This window comes from Barbus barbus (genome assembly GCF_936440315.1).
Source record: "Barbus barbus genome assembly, chromosome: 11".
NCBI lineage: Eukaryota > Metazoa > Chordata > Actinopteri > Cypriniformes > Cyprinidae > Barbus > Barbus barbus.
This window is the reverse complement of record NC_136739.1, coordinates 10,005,385-10,026,971: the sequence shown is the minus strand read 5'-3', so window position 1 is coordinate 10,026,971 and position 21,587 is coordinate 10,005,385. Positions and strand designations below refer to the sequence as shown.

General features: G+C 39.1%; 1 protein-coding gene across 2 annotated transcripts in view; it reads left to right on the top strand.

Annotated features, from left to right (window-relative positions):
* LOC306876618 (kalirin-like) overlaps positions 1 to 11,338 on the top strand; it is a gene marked incomplete at its 3' end in the record, with an annotated part of 270,920 nt that extends 259,582 nt beyond the window's left edge. Inside the window, exons 50-60 of one of the 2 annotated variants that reach the window (XM_079427930.1) lie at positions 284 to 419; positions 979 to 1,041; positions 2,185 to 2,212; positions 2,396 to 2,558; positions 5,070 to 5,191; positions 5,278 to 5,409; positions 6,495 to 6,663; positions 8,333 to 8,404; positions 8,528 to 8,728; positions 9,248 to 9,386; positions 10,793 to 11,338. In XM_079427930.1, coding sequence (XP_079284056.1) covers positions 284 to 419; positions 979 to 1,041; positions 2,185 to 2,212; positions 2,396 to 2,558; positions 5,070 to 5,191; positions 5,278 to 5,409; positions 6,495 to 6,663; positions 8,333 to 8,404; positions 8,528 to 8,728; positions 9,248 to 9,386; positions 10,793 to 11,338 — 1,771 coding nt within the window. Of the gene's footprint in view, positions 1 to 283; positions 420 to 978; positions 1,042 to 2,184; positions 2,213 to 2,395; positions 2,559 to 5,069; positions 5,192 to 5,277; positions 5,410 to 6,494; positions 6,664 to 8,325; positions 8,405 to 8,527; positions 8,729 to 9,247; positions 9,387 to 10,792 lie in introns of both variants that reach the window. The other variant, XM_079427929.1, reaches the window with a different exon arrangement.
* Between the last annotated feature and the right edge of the window lie 10,249 nt (positions 11,339 to 21,587).

Genomic DNA, 21,587 nt, shown 5'->3' with positions numbered 1-21,587 from the left:
AAATCATTTATACTTGTGTGATACTGAAATACAGTGTGTTGAAGTATTTGTACTTTCTGAGGTCTCTGGAAATGGATGATAGATACTCTGTACATTTTGCTAATGTTAAAAATAGGTTAACCGTATCGAGTTTTGCTTTTTCTTTTTGTGGACCCTCCTATTTCCCTGCTGAGAAAATGTTTACCCTCAAGCACTTTAAGTTGCTTTTCCTCGCTGTTAGATTTGCATTTCCTCCAGCGTATGTGGGTTTGATGTGATGAAACTTGATGTTTTGACACAACAGGAAATCTCTCTCGTGGAACACGCTTCGTGCTCGCAAGCGTGCAGAGAAGGACAGCGCACCTCTCAAAAGTGACATTAAAGTTGAGAATGGACTGCGTAAGCCAAAGGAAATTCTCAGCAGCAAAGTCACTGTGAAAGTGAGTAGGAGGGTGTGTGTGGGGGGAGGGCTGCGCATCCTCACCTGTGTGGAAATAAACACTGAACACATCACTCACCCCACTTGCGTTTGTCCAATGAAAGCATGATACTGACAGTCACAAACAATGTTTCAAATATGAGCTTTTTTTTACGTATTTTACATTGAAAAGTTGAATGAGAACTGCATAATTTGCTAACTATTTAGGAGGAATGCAACTACTGTACGTGTCACACTTAAAATATAAAGGTTGGGTATGTGTTTGTTTGTTTCTGTTGTTGTTGTTTTTTACCCCAATATTTCAGCCTTGTTTTTTTAATAATCTTAATTTATCTTAATCTTAATTTAGAAAAATGTATTTAATACACTTTATTATTATTATTATTTGGTATAATGCCACAGTATAAAAGTTCCATTTTCTTAATTTGTAATTGATGACACTAATACGTAATTCATATCAAAACATAAAAATTCCTGTCATTTTGGCCTGGAGTTCTCCATCCCTCTGTTTTTCTGTTCTGTAAGTGTGTAACATTCTTCTTTCTCAACCCAAACTGCAGGATTCCCGCAGCTCGGATGAGTCTGATTGTGAGGATGAACTAGACCCCAAAACTAGTATGGAGGTAGAGATACTGATCTCGATGCATGCTGCCCAATACGATTTTTTTTTTATTATTGTAATTATTATTTTGTAATAAACTGAATTTATTAGTGAATAGATACGCTTTTCAAAGCTCTAATCTAAAGAAATATCTAAACCTCTTTTTACATGAGTTGTTTTTATTTGGCATAAGTTATTGTTGGTAAGTTATTATTTTAACTAATTGTGTGGAGTGACTGCCATTTTCACACCAAGGACAATAACTACAACTATAAAGCTTTCATAATCATTCTAATTCTATAAAAACAAGAGTTCACACCACAGCTAAAATAAAATCCCTTTCAGAACACCCCCCAGCTGATGAATAATAACATTCACCGCCATATAAACTGTTAATATCAGGTATTGTCTGGAATGGCTGCTGATGTAGTTATTGTTTTAGTTATCTGTATAGTTATTGTTCTGGGTGTGAATGGGCCTTAACCCCAGTGTACAAGCTTTTGGCAATGCTCAGAATGCCCAGTATGCAGAGAAATGATGTTGGATTTACTGAAATTAGGATCAAATCTTTTTTGGTTGCTCTAGAACAGAAAGACCAGGTGAGGTGTCTGTCAGAAAGCCGACTGCCTCTTTTAACTGAAAGATGAACAGCCACCAAATTACGTGCTGCCAATCAAAAAAAACGATATTTGTGGTTGATAATTTTAATTCATCACACTGGAAATCCAAGGTCAGTCAGAGCACATTGTGTTTTTGAAAATCACAAGCAGTGCGCTCTGGATGTATGTCTCTGATTTTCCCAATGTATTTGGTCTGGATTCAGGATTTGACAATAATAGCACACTGTAGAAATGGTGTTAGAATGCTAGTATGCTGTTCTGAACATACACAATGGCTGAAATCGAAATAACATACTAACATACAACACTTACAATCCCCCCTTATCTATGGAAAAAATAGTATGAGTTGTATGTCCTTTCAAACACAGCCAGTGTCTATCATGTTATGCTATGGTACTGCCCTCTGTTGGCTCGTGCTGACATGACACAACATAAAACTTCCTCCTTTTTTGTGTTTGTAGAAAGATTCAGTGCTTTATATGACTCTCTGAGAGTCTAGAATGCTTAAAGTATGCACCTGTAACACTCATCTGTCTGTTTTCCAGTTACTGAACCCTAATTTCATCCAAGAGGGTGAGTTTATTAATGTACAGATGCTGTGATGTTTAGTTTGTTTGCATTTTCTGCTAGTATATACTGTGATCATACATGTCACCTGTAGCTTGTTTTAGAAATGGAATTAAATATTTCCTTGAATGAAGTGAGATGAAATAGAAAATCCATCAGAGTGACATTTTGCTGTTTATTAATGTACAGTGGCTCCGGAGTTCCTGACGCCTCTTGCGGATGTGACGTGTGCTCTGGGAGAGACGGTGGTTCTGTGCTGTAAAGTCTGCGCTCGACCCAAGCCCACAATCACCCTGAAAGGACCCGATCAAAATCTGCTGGTCAACAATAATCGATTCACTATCAATATCAGGTACAAATCCACAATCAGTCACAATGCAAACCTGTCACTGGGCCAGTACCCTGTCAGAAGGTACACCTTTGTACTTATTTACCCCATAAATGGGGCATATTAGTACCTTTATATATTAGTACTAGTGCTGTCAAACAATTAATTGCGATTTTGTTTACATAATATATGCATGTGTACTGTTTATTATGTATACATAAATACACACACACATAAAAGTATATATTTTATTTTGCATGTATAGATTTATATTCATATAATTTATATTATATATAAATATATTTAATATATAAACCTAACATATTTTCTGAAATGTATACATTTTCTGAAATATATACAGTACATGCATTGTATGTGTATTTATATATACATAATAAATATATATTACACACATTCTGTAAACAAACACTTGGATTTCGAATGCGATTAATCGCGATTAATCATTTGACAGCACTAATTAGTACCCAAATAATACATGTTAATACAGGTACCTTTTGAAAGGGTATTGCCCCAGAGACAGCTTTGCACCTTTACTGAGTGTATTTTGCAGTAAAATCTAAAAAGCATGCTTGCTTTCAGGAAAGTGTTGAGGAACAAAGACATGTTTTACTTTCAAGTTCAGATCATGTCTTTGGAATTTGTTTTGTGGGAAAACTCTACCATGTAACCTCGGAAGTCTCATTATTTAACTGTCCCATGATTCCTCAGGGTTTTTTTCTTTGCCACTGTACCATTGACTGTGGTTCTCAACCCACCTATACAAAAGCACTGTACAAACAAAACATGGTTTGTAATTTTTCAATCCCCACCCAATGCTAAAAAGATAAGAAGCTTCAAAAATTAAAGGGGTCATCGATTGCAAAATTCAAAGTGTGTGTACATGTCCATCCTATAATGATAAAAATCCACCCAGTGTTTTGACAAGGCCGTCTTACCATAGACCCGCCCTGGGTGAGCTGAGAGCTGTCCACCATTGTGTCGACTCCAGTGCAGGGGAAGACAAGAATGTCTCCGATTAAGCGAGGTGTTTTGTTGTCGGATGTAATAATAAATAAAGCAGTCATCATTTACTCCCCACATCTGAGCCGCAGAGGATTAAGGTTACTTTCGCTTTGAAGTGAATGCGCCGGTCCCCGATCAGCCTAAATGCATCCATATTCGTGAGAATCATTTGTGATCCAGCTTCAGCTACAGAAGTGAGTAAAAGTGTTTTTTATGAATCTTTGCAAATCGCCTTTCTTAATAATGTGCTAGTTAGCCAGTTTCACGGCTAAAGTAAACCATACTGCTCGTCATCCCACCGAAGAGAGGGGCGGGGTCAGCAGAGCTCATTAGCATTTGAAGCAACATGGACTAAAAAAACGGCTTGATGAAAACAGAGCTGATTTTGACAGGGTAAAGAATGTGTTTTTTACACTACCATTGAGAAATTAACCAAAGTATGTTATAGATTTTTCATTAAGACCCTATAGAATCATATAAACTTGTGGAAAATAGGCATCCGATGACCCCTTTAAAACAAAATCTAACATAAAGGCAGCCTGGGTAAACACAAAACACAGTTTTTAAATTGTGTTTTAAACAATGTTACTTATTAAAGAAAAACGGTTATCTAATACCAACTAGGCCTGTGTGAAAATGTATGTGCCCCTGTAGTTAATTCCCAAATCTATGAAACTGCATTCATAATGGTGTTCAGCTGTACTAGACGCGACCAGACCTGATCACCACTAGCCCTGTTCCACCTGTTCAATACACCTTTTTCAACTGCATGAAGTTTGTTAAAAGGTATTTTCCAGTAACACTATAAAGGTGAACGAAATTCAAAAAATCATGAGAAAGAAGATAAAAAGCTATTTCAAAGACTCTTGAACTTTAAAGAGCCACAGGGAGAGCCATTATCTATAAATGGAAAAAACTCAGCACAGTATTGAACCTTTCCAGAAGTGGCCGACCTTCCAAAATTCCTTCAAAAGCAAATCGAAAGCTCATCAAGGAAGTTACTAAAGACCCAAGGACACCATAGTAGGAACTGTCAGGAACTGAGATGCTGTGGCAGGAACTTAAACGGGCATTTCATGATCAAAAATCCTTCCAATGTGGTTGAACTAAAGCAGATTTTACATTTATGGGGGCAATTAATTTTTCACGTGGGTGATTGATTTTGGATTATGAACTTAAAATAAATAAAAATAATAAAAAAACTGTAAGATGTGCATTATTGTATTAAATATTTTAAGCAAGAAAAACTCAAATGAATTATAACTAGTAAAACAATTGTATAATGAAACAATGAAACAATTGTCTTTAAATTGTATTGAAAGTCATTTCATTGTATTAAATTACCTCCTTAAAGATAATACTAGTCTAATAAACGTAAATATAAATATATATTTGTATATATAATTGTGTTCATTAAAGATTTATACAATGATAATTTTGTCATTTTATTATTTCTGAAAATAGCTTTCTAAAGTAACGCTCTCTCTGTGTGCTGTGCCTGCTCCACTTTAGGGAATCGGGTGATATAGTGTTGAAGATCTGTAATCTGATGCCTCAGGATACTGGCATCTACACCTGTGTAGCTGTGAATGATCATGGCACTGCCTCCTCATCTGCATCTATTAAAGTACAAGGTAAAAATAAGCAAAGAGGAATAAAGATGGGGAGTATACAACTCAGCTTTCCACATGTTTGAATGTCCACACGTTCTCTGGTGCAGGTATCCCAGCAGCCCCTGCTCGCCCTGTGGCACAGGAAGCCAGCAGCACTACAGTGATTGTCCACTGGCTTCCTCCAGCCAGCTCAGGAAACTCTGCCATCTCCAGCTACACTGTGGAATACAGGCAGGAAGGTAAACAATTACACAGCTGTAAATTCCAAGCAGTCTCAAGTCAAGTCAATATTATTTGTATAGCGCCTTTAACAATGCAAATTGTGTCAAAGCAGCTTTACATCGGTTTGATATAAAGCCGGGTGGCTTTATATAAGCTTTACAGTATTTAGGCGGGGAAATAGTTTGTCAAAATAGTGTCATTCTCCTCTGGCCAGACAAAATCAGCAGTTTAAATCTAGGCTAAAGCAGAATCAGATTGTGCAAAGGACTCATCTGGTTCCTGTGGTCTTGTCCCGATGGCCGTCTTGGAGACAGGGTCTTCACTGGGCATCAGTCTCTGGGGCTCATCTAGGTGTCCTGGCTGTAGAGGTCATCTCTAGGTGCTGATCCACCATCTGATCTGGATACAGTCTGGATCTGGGTGGCTACGCTGACCTCGGAATAAGAAAGAAACAGACTAATATTAGTGTAGATGCCATTCTTCTAACAATGTAACAAGTACATCAGGTGTTTTGGGAAGTATTCCCGGTTCCGGTTGACCTAATTAATGCAGCCTAACAATCCTTTAACGGATTTGAATTATAGAAATGTGATAGTGTATTATGTGTAAGCCAGGTTAAAGAGATGGGTTTTTAATCTAGATTTAAACTGACAGAGTGTGTCTGCTTCCAGAACAGTGTTAGGAAGATTGTTCTAGAGTTTGGGCGCTAAACAGGAAAACGATCTCCCGCCCGCAGTTGATTTTGATATTCTAGGTATTATCAAATGGCCAGAGTTTTGAGATCGCAGGGGACGTGAAGGACTATAATGCGATAAGAGCTCACTCAAATACTGAGGTGCCAACCATTCAGGGCCTTATAGGTAATTAGCAAGATCTTAAAATGTATTCGATGTTTAATAGGGAGCCAGTGCAGTGCCAGTGCAGTGTTGACAGACACTGCACTTTGACTAGTCTCCGTATAGTCAAACAGACATATAGTACATCCACTGGGAGAAGTAAAAACTACTGCTTGTTTTCTGTTTCTATCACTTTAATCTTTGATGTCACATGATATTAAAGTTTTGTTTGTCTGTAACCTTTGTGTGTATGTATTTGTGTGCAGACTCTCTGGTGTGGCAGAAGTCGGTGGTCTCCACTGCAGACGTGTGTGTGAAGATTGAGAATCTGATTCCCGGTGGCCATTATCAGTTCAGAGTCAGTGCCAGTAACCCCTGGGGCATCAGCCCACCCAGTGAACCCTCAAACATGGTGACATTACCCAGCACAGGTCAGTACACTCAAATCAAACAAGTACTTTTCCAAATTGAACCGTTGAACCCCTTTTGCCTTCAGAACTGCCTTAATTCTTCGTGGCATAGATTCAACAAGGTGATGGAAACATTCCTCAGAGATTTTGGTCCATATTGACATGATAGCATCACGCAGTTGCTGCAGATTTGTCGGCTGCACATCCATGATGCAAATCTCCCGTTCCACCACATCTCTATTGGATTGAGATCTGGTGACTGTGGAGGCCATTTGAGTAAAGTGAACTCATTGTCATGTTCAAGAAACCAGTCTGAGATGATTTGAGCTTTGTGACATGGTGCATTATCCTGCTGGAAGTAGCCATCAGAAGATGGGTACACTGTAGTCATAAAGGGATGGTCAAGGTCAGCAACAATACTCAGGTAAGCTGTGGCGTTTAAACGATGTGCCAAGAAAATATCCCCCACACCATTACATCACCACCACCAGCCTGAACCGTTGAGACAAGGCAGGATGGATCCATGCTTTCATGTTGTTTAAATTCTGACCCTACCATCTGGATGTCGCAGCAGAAATCGAGACTCATCAGACCAGGCAACATTTTTCCAATCTTCTATTGTCCAATTTTGGTGAGCCTGTGCGAATTGTAGCCTCCGTTTCCTGTTCTTAGCTGACAGGAGCGGCACCCGGTGTGGTCTTCTGCTGCTGTAGCCCATCTGCTTCAGGGTTTGATGTGTTGTGCGTTCAGAGATGGTATTCTGCATACCTTGGTTGTGACGAGTGGCTATTTGAGTTACTGTTGCCTTCCTATCATTTCTAACCAGTCTGCCCATTCTCCTCTGACCTCTGACATCAGCAAGACATTTTCGTCCACACAACTGCCGCTCACTGGATATTTTCTCTTTTTCGGACCATTCTCTGTAAACCCTAACGATGGTTGTGCGTGAAAATCCCAGTAGATCAGCAGTTTTTGAAATACTCAGACCAGCCCGTCCGGCACCAACAACCATTCCACGTTCAAAGTCACTTAAATCCCCTTTCTTCCCCATTCTGATGCTCGGTTTGAGCTTCAGCAGGTCGTCTTCACCACATCTAGATGCCTAAATACATTGAGTTGCTGCCATGTGATTGTCTGATTAGCAATTTGTGTTACCAAGCAATTGAATTATGTTTTCAATTGCTTGGTATATATAATATGTGTGTGTGTATGTGTATATGTACACTGACGAACTGTTAATGAGTAAGAAATAAACAATATCAATTTAAGAAAATGTTAAGTTAGATTGACTTCCCATGGCGTGTTGAATTAGAACATTGTCAAACTATAGCCTAAGTGTCTAAATAATATAAAATGCATTATATATCCTATGTAAACAAGTAATTGTTAACTAGCCTATTACTTTATTGCAGTTACGCAATCAACCAACTTTGCATGTGTGGTGGATAGCACAAAAGACCATTTTATAAAAATAAACATTTAAGCAAACAAACACATCAATAAACCTTAAGAGGGAGCATGACCCGTGGTCCACTTCAACAACCCCAATGTTCAAACCAAAACTACGCCCTTGCAAAAGCGCACCTATGATGCCTATAAAGCGTTTTGGAATAGCAATATAAATAGTTTAATTCATCTGTTCGAAATACATTTCTTATACTCTCATTTTTTCTTCTCTTTTATGAAGCCTCGACATATGACGGCATGGGAATCCAGTGGAAAGACAACTTTGAATCTGCATTCACAGAATTATGTGAAATTGGACGGTATAGATTTTTACAATTTTTTTTTTCTTTACTTTTATTAAAATGCAGTCAATCATCCTTCATTGTCAATAACATGTCAATAACAAACTCCGCTGACTCATATGTTTTATGTTTCTGTTTTAGGGGTCGCTTCTCAGTGGTGAGGAAGTGTCTAAGTAAAGCCAGTAAGAAGGAGGTTGCAGTGAAGTTTGTCAATAAGAAGATGCAGAAGAAAGAGCAGGTGGCTCATGAGGCCGATATCCTGCGTCACGTCCAGCATCCGCAGCTGGTGGTGCTGATTGATACCTATGAGTCGCCCACAGCCTACATGCTGGTTCTTGAGCTGTGAGTAAATCCATTTAAAAAGCAAATACACTTCCATTGACATCGCTCAATTACACAATTATGGGACTAGACGGGGGCACCGCATCATGGCACAATTCCAGGGGCCCTGTTTAGAGAGAGCGCCCAATGGGGATGATGTCTTGATGAACAAAATGTATAAGAATCATAAAAATCATTCTTTCTGCAATAATGTAAAAGCCAGCAGGAAAAAAAACTTATTGACTTTTTGTCAAAGTAGCCAGGATGATGCTCACTTCCAGAATGACCCATAAAATGACGTCATCCCTGCAGAGTTCTATAGAGGGCAGTAGAGCTCCAAGACTCAACATATTCTGAATCTGTAAATATTCAGTATAAAAGAAAATTACCAATGAGATTTTAGTCTGTTTTGTTGTATGAAACAGGATGAACATTCTCCTTGTAGAACACCAATCTCTTTTTCCGCACACATGCAAACTCAAGTGGAATTAATTTTTAAGAATGACCTGCAATAATATGATCATATTTATGTGTGTTCAGGGTTGAGGATGGGCGTCTGCTGGATTATCTGGTGGCTCACGATGAGCTGATGGAGGAGAAGGTGGCATTCTTCATTAAAGACACTCTGGAAGCTCTGCAGCACCTGCACACATGCAGAGTAGCTCACCTGGACCTCAAGGTAAAACATCATACAACTACATCAGCATGCAAAATAAAAAAAACAGCCTATTTAGTAAAAAAAGTAATCAGTTAGCAGACGCTTGTCCAAAACAACCCACTCAGAACACCTTAGCAACTGCATAGCAATGCTCTAGCAGCCAAAAGTAGCAACCATGCAGCAGTGTTCTAAACCCCTACTGTAAATAAAACGTATTGTAATAACCTTAGGGCAATACCCCAGTATACCAATATCCTAGCAACATCTTAGTAAATTAGAACACCCTTGCATGCTAAAAACCAAAATAAAATCAAAGACTGTATAAAGAAAGATGTGTGCCAAGATATGTAACAGAGGCCAGCTGGTAAGAGCTGTGTATGGGGAGTAGAACCAGAGGAGATACATTGGTGCCGTGACCCGGATGGGAGTGAGGTTTAGGGGGGTGAGTGTTAAGAGCTGTGTGGGTAAAGCTCACTTCCCTGATTTCAAGAAGCACGCTAGCGACTGACACTAGGTCTTTAGCATCCTTGTTAGCCCACCTCCCATGCTAGAAACACAGATTCAAATCCCAATCAGAGCAAACGAAGGAAGTAAAACTGAAGGGGTTACATATAGACCCTTTTAGGGCCGACGTCACAATTACGTCACAGCGCTAGCTGGAGGCAAAACAAGCGAAAACTGGAGGCAGCTAATTCAAACCAGAGCAGATTCGGCAACACAAGGAGCTTAAAATATCGGTGCCCGAATCGATGTTGTAGAGGCTCCAATTTGAAATTTTAAGGCATACCTGCTGCCACTGCCAGACAAAAAACCGATGACAGTTGTGGTTAAATGCGATAAAACGAGCGGAATGGGCAGAAACGATCGTCAAAAATGCTTGCATTTGCAGCGCACACTTCTTATCAGAAAAGGTTAAATAAAGTATTGTCTTTTATTGTTATGGACACATCTAAAGATTTCTTATGCATCTCACTATGTCGACGCCCCCTCACAACCGTCCCCCGTGATGAGCACTCAGAACACCTTAAGAACCTCATAGCCTGTAACACCCTGGTAAACATCCACATCACTAGCATTTTAAGTTTTGTACAAGCATGCACCCACTACACTCTTAAAAATAAGGGTTCTTTATTGGCATCAATGGCTCCACAAAGAACCTTTACCATCCATGCAACCTTTTCATTCCACAAAAGGTTCTTTATAGTGGAAAAAGGTTCTTTAGATTATTAAAAGGTTTTTCACACTCTTGTAAGTATTCTTTTAAGGTTCTTTTAAGAACTGTTAATTGAAAGGTTCTTTGGGGAACCAAAACTGGTTCTTCTATGGCATCGCTGTGAAAACCCCCTTTTGGAACCTTTATTTTTAAGAGCAACAGTTTAGAAACTTACTTTAGAGTCTTGAGTTTTCAACTCTTTCTCATTCTTTAGCCTGAAAACCTGTTGGTGGACCTCCATGTGCCGGTGCCCTGCGTGAAGCTCTCAGATCTGGGCGATGCTGTACGGGTTTCAGGTCACCGCTACGTGCATCTCCTCCTGGGGAACCCTGAGTTTGCCGCTCCAGAGCTCATCCAGGGCACCCCGGTGTCCATGTCCACAGACGTGTGGAGTGTAGGGGTGCTGGCCTATGTCATGCTCAGCGGAGTATCCCCATTCCTGGACGAGAGTCTAGAGGAGACCTGCGTCAACATCTGCAGGCTGGATTTCTGCTTTCCGGAGGAGTACTTCAGTGATGTTAGCCAGGCCGCCAAAGACTTCATTGTGTCCACGCTTCACCAGGACCCTAGGAAGAGGCCGAACTCAGCCACATGTCTGCAGCACCCATGGATCAGCGCTCATAGTGGAGATTACTCCAAAACACCGCTGGACACTGTCAGACTCGTTGCATTTATAGACCGACGCAAACAGCTACATGATGTCAGACCGGTGACAAATGTTAAAGGACTGGTCAGCAGCAGTATGGGACACACCTTATGAGACGAGAACGTGGGCTGGTGGAAAGATATTCTAGCATGTTACATGCTCTGTCAACAATAGATGTCATTTACATTATATCATATCATTAGGAATGTGCACTTACTGTACACAGTGTTTCCTGTAGCGTTTATTGGCCTGTTCAGTTATGAATTGTGGCCCGGGGAGTTAATAGATTAAGAAAATACAAGTACACTGGAATTGTGGGAATTGAAGAGCTAGGAGTAGTAACATCATTGAATGTCATATTAAGGCTTAGGGTGATGTGTTTTAGAGCATTCCGAGTCCTAAACAGACCAGTAGTTGGATGTTGTTGTATGTTCAGTTTTATTGAGGGGTTTTACAGGAAAAGTTTAACAAAAAATGAGAATTCTGTCATCAGTAACTCGTGCTGTTCCAGATTAATAAGATGTGCTAAAACAAAACAGGTTTTATTATTTTCCATTCAATGAAAGTAAACTGAAAAAAGCTCTCAAATTTAATTTGTGTTCACATATATTGAAATATAGCACATCAGGTTTGATATCTATGATGCTGAATGGCTTTGGTTATCTCGTTTATCATAACCAATTGCAACATACCAGTTTGAATATGCGTAAGTGCAAATGTTATTTTAGAGGTCCAATGGGAAGAGAACAGACAATTCTTCAATTTTATGATACTTTTATCTCATATTTGGAGCTCAGTATACATCAGTACTCATTTAATTTCAAATTCAAATATGGGTTTGGAGCGACATGAGAGTAAATGAATGATGACAGAATGTAATAGAATGTGGTTGAAGATTGGATGTGAAAAGAAATTTAGTGATCCAACATCTTGCAGCAGATATATTTTTCACAGGTTCATTAAGATAATTTAAAGAATGTAGAATATTTGACAGGTAAGAATTATTGTACAAAAACCTGCACGTAGAAATAACTGATCATCCACCATTTAACCTGTAATGTATTCAGTTTTCATAGTATGGGGTCATGCGTGTCATCATTGATGTCATTAGGCATAATGAGGATTTTGAATGTCTTAAAATATGAATTGAATAAAATGTTTTCTTATTTGTCTGAGTTTAATAACTGAAATGACAGTCATTTGCAGACTAAAGTTATTACAGTTCAGCACTTATTTACGCTACAATGATCGATATAATTTTTAAAAGTTTTGCTCACCAAGGCTGCATTTATATGATCAAAAATAGTGAAAACTAAAATATTGTAAATTATTATTACAGTTCGAAATAACTGTTTTCTCTTTTAATAGATTTTAAAATGTAATTTTTAGAAGCCATTTCTCCAGTCCTTAATGTCACTTTGATTCATTTGATGCATCCTTAATGAATAAAAGTATTAATTCATTTAAAACATAAGAAAAATCTTACTCAACTTTTTAAATGGTAATTTATTAATTGATAAAATGCTAGCACAATGTCGAGGGAAAAAAAAGAAAAATCCCAAAAGCCTTAAACACAATTTCTTGTTTATTTTATTATTTGTAAACACATTGATGTATTGTAGGAATGTCCAGGTATGTTATTTGTTATGTTTATGTTTGAGTGTATAATTGTATGTGCCGTCAGAGGTGTAATATGTTAAACTGACACAGCAGCCATGTATCAGCTTTGACAGGTCAGACGCACATAGTTCATGAACGCTTGATCAATTGATCAGTGAATACACTCTAAATACACGCCTTTGCCATCAAGACTGAAACGGAAGCCTAATAGACTGGTTTAGTGAGGGCCAGTGAATTATTACACAGCATTGTACTATAATGACAATACAGCATGACACACCTCTGAATACTGCATTGGGACAATCGTTACATCTCATGTTTAACCTCATCAGCTCCTGCTGTATAAAGCTTCTGCTCTGCATTAATAACCTATGTAATATCTGAGCCTAGTTTCATCTCAGCACATCTAAAACAACCAACATAAAAATAAACCAAACGTGATTCAATCTCTATTTTAACAGTAGCTGTCACCCAAACTAGATCCTTTGAAAAGCATCTCAGGAGATCTCTGAAAAATAACGCCAGATCTGCTCTTTACATCTTTACTTCATGTATATACCCCTGCAATAGGATTGTATAGAAGCCTGTGTGTAAAATTTGCAAACAAAAACAGAGATATTGTTTTTCTTGATTCATATGGGCTGTTTGTATGTTACTGAATGTTTAATAAACTGTGCTTTGTTTTTAGAAAAAACTTTCTGTGGAGTTTTCTTGATGTTGTTTATCTAGAGGTGGTTTTATAAATGTTACGGAGCATTCTTATCTTAGTATGCTATTTTAATATATTATAAATGTTTATATTACATCCTCGCTCCACAAAATTAAAGTACAAAAGCGTATTTCCTACATTTATCTATGTGGTACGCAACCCAATTCAATTCTAATTATTGTAATTTTTTTTTTTATGGGGGGTTAGTTAAAAATTAAAAACTTTCCTTGATCTGGAATCTGTATTACACTAAATTAGCACGTGATGAGTTCATTTCACTTCATAATTTCACATGTATGTCCATATGTAAGATGCTAACTTTCTCGTATGGTAGCTACATGTAATAAATATATTCAGTAATATTATCAAGTCTTATTATTCCCATGGTTGTTTCTGATGACTTTGGCACCCTAAGATCCCAGGCAGTGTCTGTCAGGCTCCTAAAATCCACTGTTGTGAAAATCAAGCTAAAGGCAGGTGTGGTGCCTTACACATTAACAACAGCTCTGAAAGTGACCTTAAGTGAAAGTCAAACTAGACAGAATGGTGATGTGTGGCATAATTGAAGAAATTATGGAAGCAACGGAATGGTGTTCATCAATGATGACATTGACAACATAATTCTGATTCAGTTTCTGGGCCATCGCATTTATGCCATACATGAAAATAGTTGAGGCTACAATGAATATTCAGCCTCCACAAAATGTAACAGAAGTTAAAACGATGATGGTGATGGTTCATTATATAGGAAGATTCCTACCTGGTTTGGCAAAGACAACCCAGATGCTCAATTATCTCCTAAAACAGGGGTGCAAAACTCTACAACCCTACCAAATTTATTTTCAACCCTGTTACAGACTGGGAAGGTTACTCTTCCATCATCTAGATGGATGATTGTGACCCATAGCTTACTGTTAATGTAACTTAAACAAGATACACTCGGATTGAAAAGGTATGTCTCTGCATAGTTTGGGAGTGTGCAAGGTTCTCCAAATACCTTTGTCATCTACATAAACCACAAGCTGTTGATTCCACTCAGCATCATTTCTTTCTGGCTTCAGACGCAACCCTCCAGCTGATTTATGCAGGCACTGGAAATGCATCTTCCAGCGCCCAATCGAGCGCTCTATCAAGTTGTAGGTTCAGATGTGTGCAATGTTGAATTGTGCTTGGCCTGTGTGGTGGGGTTGGTGACTGGATTTAGAAGATAGGTTCTGAGGGGGTAACCGTTGTCCCCTGAAAAAACATAAAAAAAAACAATGCCCCTGGCATCTTGACCCACTGCTGAACTGGCCTACATAAAGCTATTATGTGTGTGTGCTACCAGGCCCCTTTACAGGCAATGGCATGGAAGCCATGATGCACCTCCATCACTTCATGCCTGTAGGAAGGCAAGGCATATGGATGTAATCTTTGGCTGGGGGGGGTAGCTCCATTCCCAGATAGCAACATATTATCGGACCAGATCCGGCACACATCTGGCACATGTGGAAGGATGATCTGGCCCACATGTATGGAATGATGGCACTTGGGCGGACCACTCCTCTTTGCCAGATCTGGGCCAAAAGCAAGCCATAGCAATGCCACATGTCAGCCAAGAGCAAAGAAACAAATCACACTGGACCTTTTCTGAGCCACAAAATCTTCATATATTATTTATAGAGTCCTCTCAGCTTGTCTAAGCTTGTTAACAAGCAAAATCACTGAAGGAAAGGAGAACAGAAAAAAAGAAACAAACAGAAACTCAAGAACTACAGCTGCCACAGCCTTAGATGAATTCAGCTGAAGACGTTAAATATCTGAAGATCTCAGCAGAGGAGGAATGAACAACTCCACAAACAGCATTACCAGCTTCCCTTATTACTAACCAGACTGACTTTATTTCCTTTAGAGGTCTACCGAAGTGCTTATTAAGAATTAACAGGGGTTTAAATATAACGTTTGTTTAATTTGAAATCACCATAAAGGTGATTAGTGTTTCTAACCATTATTTGGGCTCTTAATTCTTATTACAATTAGTTTATCTTCGCTGGCTGTTGCAGTAGCAAGTAAAGGCAAAATGAGATCAGGTGATGATAGTCAGCTTTTGATGGTTCGTCATCATAATAAAAGGCCTGATTCACTAATGTTATTTGACTCTAACAATTGTGTTGTGCCAATAATATGTTTGCTGCCTAAAACTGCAGTGTAAGATCAACAGTATTGCAGAACCAGTTAAAGTAAAAAAAGAGCACAAAAAGTTAAACTCAAGTGACACACAAAGTCATCATAAATCAACACATGAACCTCAACAATGGTGACAATAAAATGTGTAATGTTGGTAATGCTGTTTGTGGAGTTGTTTAATCCTCCTCTGCTGAGATTGTCAGCGATTTAATGTATTTTATCTTCAGCTGAATTCATCTAAGGCTGTAGCTTAAGTCAGTTGTAGTTCTTGAGTTTCTGTTTGTCTCTTTTTTCTGTTCTCTTCTTTCCTTCAGTGATTTTGCTTGTTAACAAGCTTAGACAAGCTGAAAGGTCTCTATAAATAATATATTAAGATTTTGTGGCTCAGAAAAGATCCAGTGTGGTTTATTTCTTTGTTCTTGGCTGACATGTGGCATTACTATGGCTTGCTTTTGACCCAGATCTGGCAAACAGGAGCGGTCCGCCCAAGTGCCATCATTCCTCGCTACATGTGCCAGATGTGTACCGGATCTGGGCCGACAATATGTTGCTATCTGGGTTGAGTTCGCCTAGACAAAGTCGGAACAAGATTGAAAAGCTGCTGAATGTGTTACCATGGCAGGCAATTTTTTTTTTTAGAATTGCAGATTGCAGATTATTCTGACATGGTAGCCAGGGGACTAAAGTTTTCACAGGTGAAATGTGGATGATGGCCCCATCTTTGATTTAGAATCAGAATCAGAAATAGCTTTATTTACATTTACATTTAGTCATTTAGCAGATACTTTTATCCAAAGTGACAAATGAGGATAATAGAAGCAATCAAAACTAACAAAAGAGCAACAATATGTAAGTGCAAATGACAAGTCTTGGTTAGCCTAACACAGTACATGTAGCAAGGTTTTTGTTTTTTATATATTTTATTTGGCTGCATTCTGGATTGGTGTTATATTTTGTGTTGTACTGAAATGACTGCTGAATAAAAAGAATTGTTCACAAAAAAATATATATATATATATTATTTTATATTTTTTAAAATAAAAAAGAAGAGAAATAGATAAAGTAGAATTAAAACAGAACAGAGAGTGCTAGAGTTAGAGGGTCAAATAAAGATGGTGCAGATATGTTTTTAGTCGTTTCTTGAAGATGGCTGAGGACTCAGCTGCTCGGATTGAGTTGGGCAGGTCATTCCAGCAGGAGGGAACAGTTAATGAAAAAGTCTGTGAAAGTGTTTTTGTGCGTCTTTGGGATGGCACAATAATGCGTCGTTCACTTGCAGAACGCAAGCTTCAAGAGGGCACATAACTCTGAAGTAGTGCATTTAGGTAAAGGGGTGCAGAGCCAGTGGTGGTTTTGTAGACAAACATTAATGCCTTGACTTTTATGCAAGCAGCTATTGGTAGCCAGTGCAAATTCATAAACAAAGGTGTGACGTGCGTTCTTTTCGGCTCATTGAAGATTAATTTTGCAGCGGCATTTTGGATTAATTGTAGAGGTTTGATAGAAGTGGCTGGAAGACCTGCCAAGAGAGCATTGCAATAGTCCAGCCTGGATAGAACAAGAGCTTAAACAAGGATTTGTGTTGCATTTTCTGAAAGAAAGGGCCTGATCTTCCTAATGTTTGTATAAAGCAAATCTGCAGGACTGGGCAGTTTTACCAATGTGGTCTGAGAAATTCAGCTTATCATCAATTACAACTCCAAAGTTTCTAGCTGTTTTTGAAGGAATTATGGTTGATGAGCCTAATTGGATAGTGAAATTGTGATGAAGTGATGGGTTTGTTGAAACCACAAGCAGTTCTGTCTTAGCCAGGCTGAGTTGAAGGTGATGGTCCGTCATCCAACAAGAAATGTCTGTTAGACATGCTGAGATGCGTGCAGCTATTGTCGGATCACCAGGATGGAATGAGAGGTAGAGTTGAGTGTCATCAGCATAGCAGTGATATGAAAAGCCATGTTTCTGAATGACAGAACCTAGTGATGCCATGTAGAAAGAAAAGAGAAGTGATCCAAGAACTGAGCCCTGAGGCACCTCAATAGCTAAATGTTACGACTTGGACACCTCACCTCTCCAAGATACCTTGAAGGACATATCTGAGACTTAAGACTCAAACCACTGGAGTACGGTTTCTGAGATGACATTTTTCAATAGGGTTGACGAGAGGATCTGTATCAAAAGCAGTGGACAAATCCAGCAAGATAAGTATAGAAGATTTGGAAGCCGCTCTTGCCAGTCTTAGCGATTCAACAACTGAGAACAAGGCAGTCTCGGTCGAATGTCCACTTCTGAAGCCAGATTCGTTTCTGTCCAGGAGGTTTTTCTTTGTGAGAAAGGCAGAGACTTGGTTGAACACAACTCGTTCAAGTGTTTTTGCAATGAAAGGTAGAAGGGAAACCAGTCTGTTGTTCTCTAAAAGAGTTGGGTTAAGAGTGGGTTTCTTAAAGGGTCACTCCACCCCAAAATGAAAATTGTCATTAATCACTTACCCCTATGTTGTTTCAAACCCGTAAAAGCTTTGTAAAGACTGTCCCATTGATTACCAAGTAAATAACATTGTCAAGGCCCAGAAAAGTATGAAATACATTGTCAAAATAGTCCATCTGCCATCAGTGGTTCAACCGTAATGTTATGAAGCTACTAGAATATATTTAGTACACAAAGAAAACAAAAATAATGACTTTATTCAACAATTCGTCTCTTCCGCGTCTGGGCTTTGACAGTGTTATTTACTTGACAGTCAATGGGACAGTCATAAGCCTCTCGGTTTTCATCCAAAATATCTTAAAACCCCTTAAGTGTCACTGGCCCACCGGTGGGCCCAAAGCCATTACATATTTAAAACCGTAATATTCTATACTAAACCTAAACTAATCTTGGCAAACTATGTATCATTGGAAACCTTAGAGATTGTATTTTTCATATTTGACCACTGTTTTATATTTAATATTATGTAGTGACAGTAATTCATTAATTTGTGACAAGAAAAGTTTGCAAAAAAAAAAAAAAACACCAAGAAGTTGGCTTTTGTTACAAAAAGTTGATACATACACATACAATCACGAAAGTATTTTTATTTTTTTTTGGCTGCCAATAATTCAGACAAAACATATTTTCTAGTTTTTATCTAAAACTTTAAGAATAAATTGAATATGTATATTTGTATATGATTGATGTTGCAAGTATTCAGTAAAAAATGTAATGCATGTCAAGTTCATGTATGATCATACATGAAATAAACTTTTTTTTGTGAAGTTTCTGTAACAACAGTCTAGTAGCTATGTTTGATTAAGATTTCTGATTAGAAAGAGCCCATCCTCATAACTTTATGCAGTAATGAACAGGGGAGATATTCAGATAAGTCTCAGTAAGCAGCCAGAGCTGTTTCTAAGGCCAATGTGTTTTCAGTAGTAGTTGTTTTATTGTATATGGTCATATTAAATTGTTTATGTCATATTTATGGTTTAAAAAAAATAATTTACAACCTATCTAGAATGTTTTATTGCTGTTTGAATAAAACAAAAATTGTAAATCAAATCAGTCGTCCATTACAAATCATACAAGGAGCATGACTAGTACCTAGTGGACATTGTTGGTATAGCGACAAAAAATAACACAGAAACCTCATTTTTTGTGATATCAATGTCAAATTTGGAACACAACTTCTTTAGACTGAAGGCTTTTCATTTGACATGAAATTAAATTGGTGGTGAATTACAAACCAGTCTGACTTTATTTCTTTCATACAAAACTTCTTATTGAGAATTAACAGAGGTTTAGATGTTAATGTTCTATAGAAAATAAGAGTTTGAATTCACCGCTGTTAAGATAAGTGTTTGCTTTAGTTGGGCTTCTGCCCCTTGACTTGCTCTTCTCTCGCTGGTATAACTGTATGTTTCTAAGGCACATTTGTTATAGCAATAATCGCCAGTGAAAAATCAGATCAGGTAAACCTGGTTACTTATTGTTGATGAGTTAGTCATCATATAGTAGCCTGATCACATCATGAGTATTGTCTCTGAATATGTTAGCTTTTAATGTTGCTTTTTTTGCAGCAGTCTTTTGATGTTATGACAGCGAGGAATTCACTTTTTTAAATCATTATATAATGATTATAAGGGTTACAAAAACCCAACTAAAGCAAACACTTAACTCCACAATGGTGACTTTAAACCAACATGTCAATGTCATGTCACTGTGTGACAATTATCTATACTTTGTTTACAATGAGAGAATTCGCAAGAGTGCTGAATTCAGTCAGTGAGCATGGCTTTGAACAAAACACCAGTGTTTCAGTGATGACTCATCTGAACGCCTCTGATTGGCCGTTGCATTCATAATCTCAAGGGAATTGTGTTTGATTGGTTATAATGTGCAACGCTGTGAAAACATGTCAAAAGAAATATGATGCAGAATGACATCGTGACTGCGTGATTTGTGCCCCCCCTAGAAATTTAAATGCCCCCCCGACGGAGGTGACCTGGCACCGGCTCTGCTAGGGACCATGCCGCCATTTTCCTAACACCGGAATACAAACAAAGGCTCGTTCAGGAACCTCCGGTGCAGAGAGTAGTGATGCGCTGGTCCTCCCACTCAGAGGCTATGCTGCAGGCGGCTCTTGATGACGTCGACTGGGACATGTTCTGGGCGAGTTCTTCTGACGTCAGCGAGTTCACGGATGTTGCATTGAGCTTTGTAAACATGCTAACCGAGCAAGCTACAGAAACAATAACTATAAGGACATTCTCCAACCAGAAACCGTGGGTGGACAGAACAATCCGTGCTGCGGTTAACACACGCACTGCCACTTACAATGAGGCTCTTCTGACCGGGAATATGAGCGAGTACAAAGCATTGTGCTATGCTCTCCGACGCGCAGTAAGAGCCGCTAAACACAGATACAGAGAGGGAACTGAGTCTCATTTCCAGCTCAATGACTCCTGACGCATGTGGCAGGGACTGAGGACCATCTGTGCCTTTGGAAACAAATCCTCCGCGGAGGTGAGAGCAGATCCGTTGCTGGCCAACGAGTTAAACATCTTCTACGGCCGCTTCAATTGCAACAGCGGCGGCGCGTCTCTGCCGACCAGCGCGTCAGGAAGCAGCAGGCAGAGCAGCGCTGATCCTGTAATCACCGTGTCGGAGGATGGGGTTCGGAGGGCGCTAAAGAAAGTGAACGTCCGGAAAGCAGCCGGACCTGATGGGATAACTGGCCGTGTTCTGAGGTCCTGCGCCGATCAGCTTGCTGGTTTGTTCGCGTCTATCTTTAATGAGTCCCTTGCTACCTCCGTGGTTCCCACCTTATTCAAAAAATCTGTCATTATCCCTGTGCCTAAGAACAAAAACCCTCTTGTCTGAATAACTATCACCCAGTTGCCCTCACATCTATAGTCATGAAGGTTTTTGAGAGACTTGTAAAGAGCCACATCTGCTCCTCCATACCTAATACTCTGGACCCTCTTCAGTTTGCCTATCGCCCAAACAGATCTACGGACGATGCCATCTCTCACGTCCTCCACTCTTCCCTCACACACTTGGACAGCAACAATGGGAATTATGTAAGGCTGCTATTCATTGACTATAGCTCAGCTTTCAACACTCATCAAGCTGGCTTCTAAACTCACAGACCTCGGCCTAAACTCCTCACTCTGTGACTGGATTCAATACTTCCTCACCTGCAGACCTCAAGTGGTGAAAGTTGGCCAGTTCACCTCAAACTCCATCACCCTGAATGTAGGAGCCCCACAGGGCTGTGTCCTGAGTCCCCTGCTCTACTCTCTCTATACGCATGACTGCATGTCCTCTCACAGCTCCACGTCTATTGTCAAATTCGCTGATGATACTGTGGTTCTGGGCCTCATCTCCAACAAC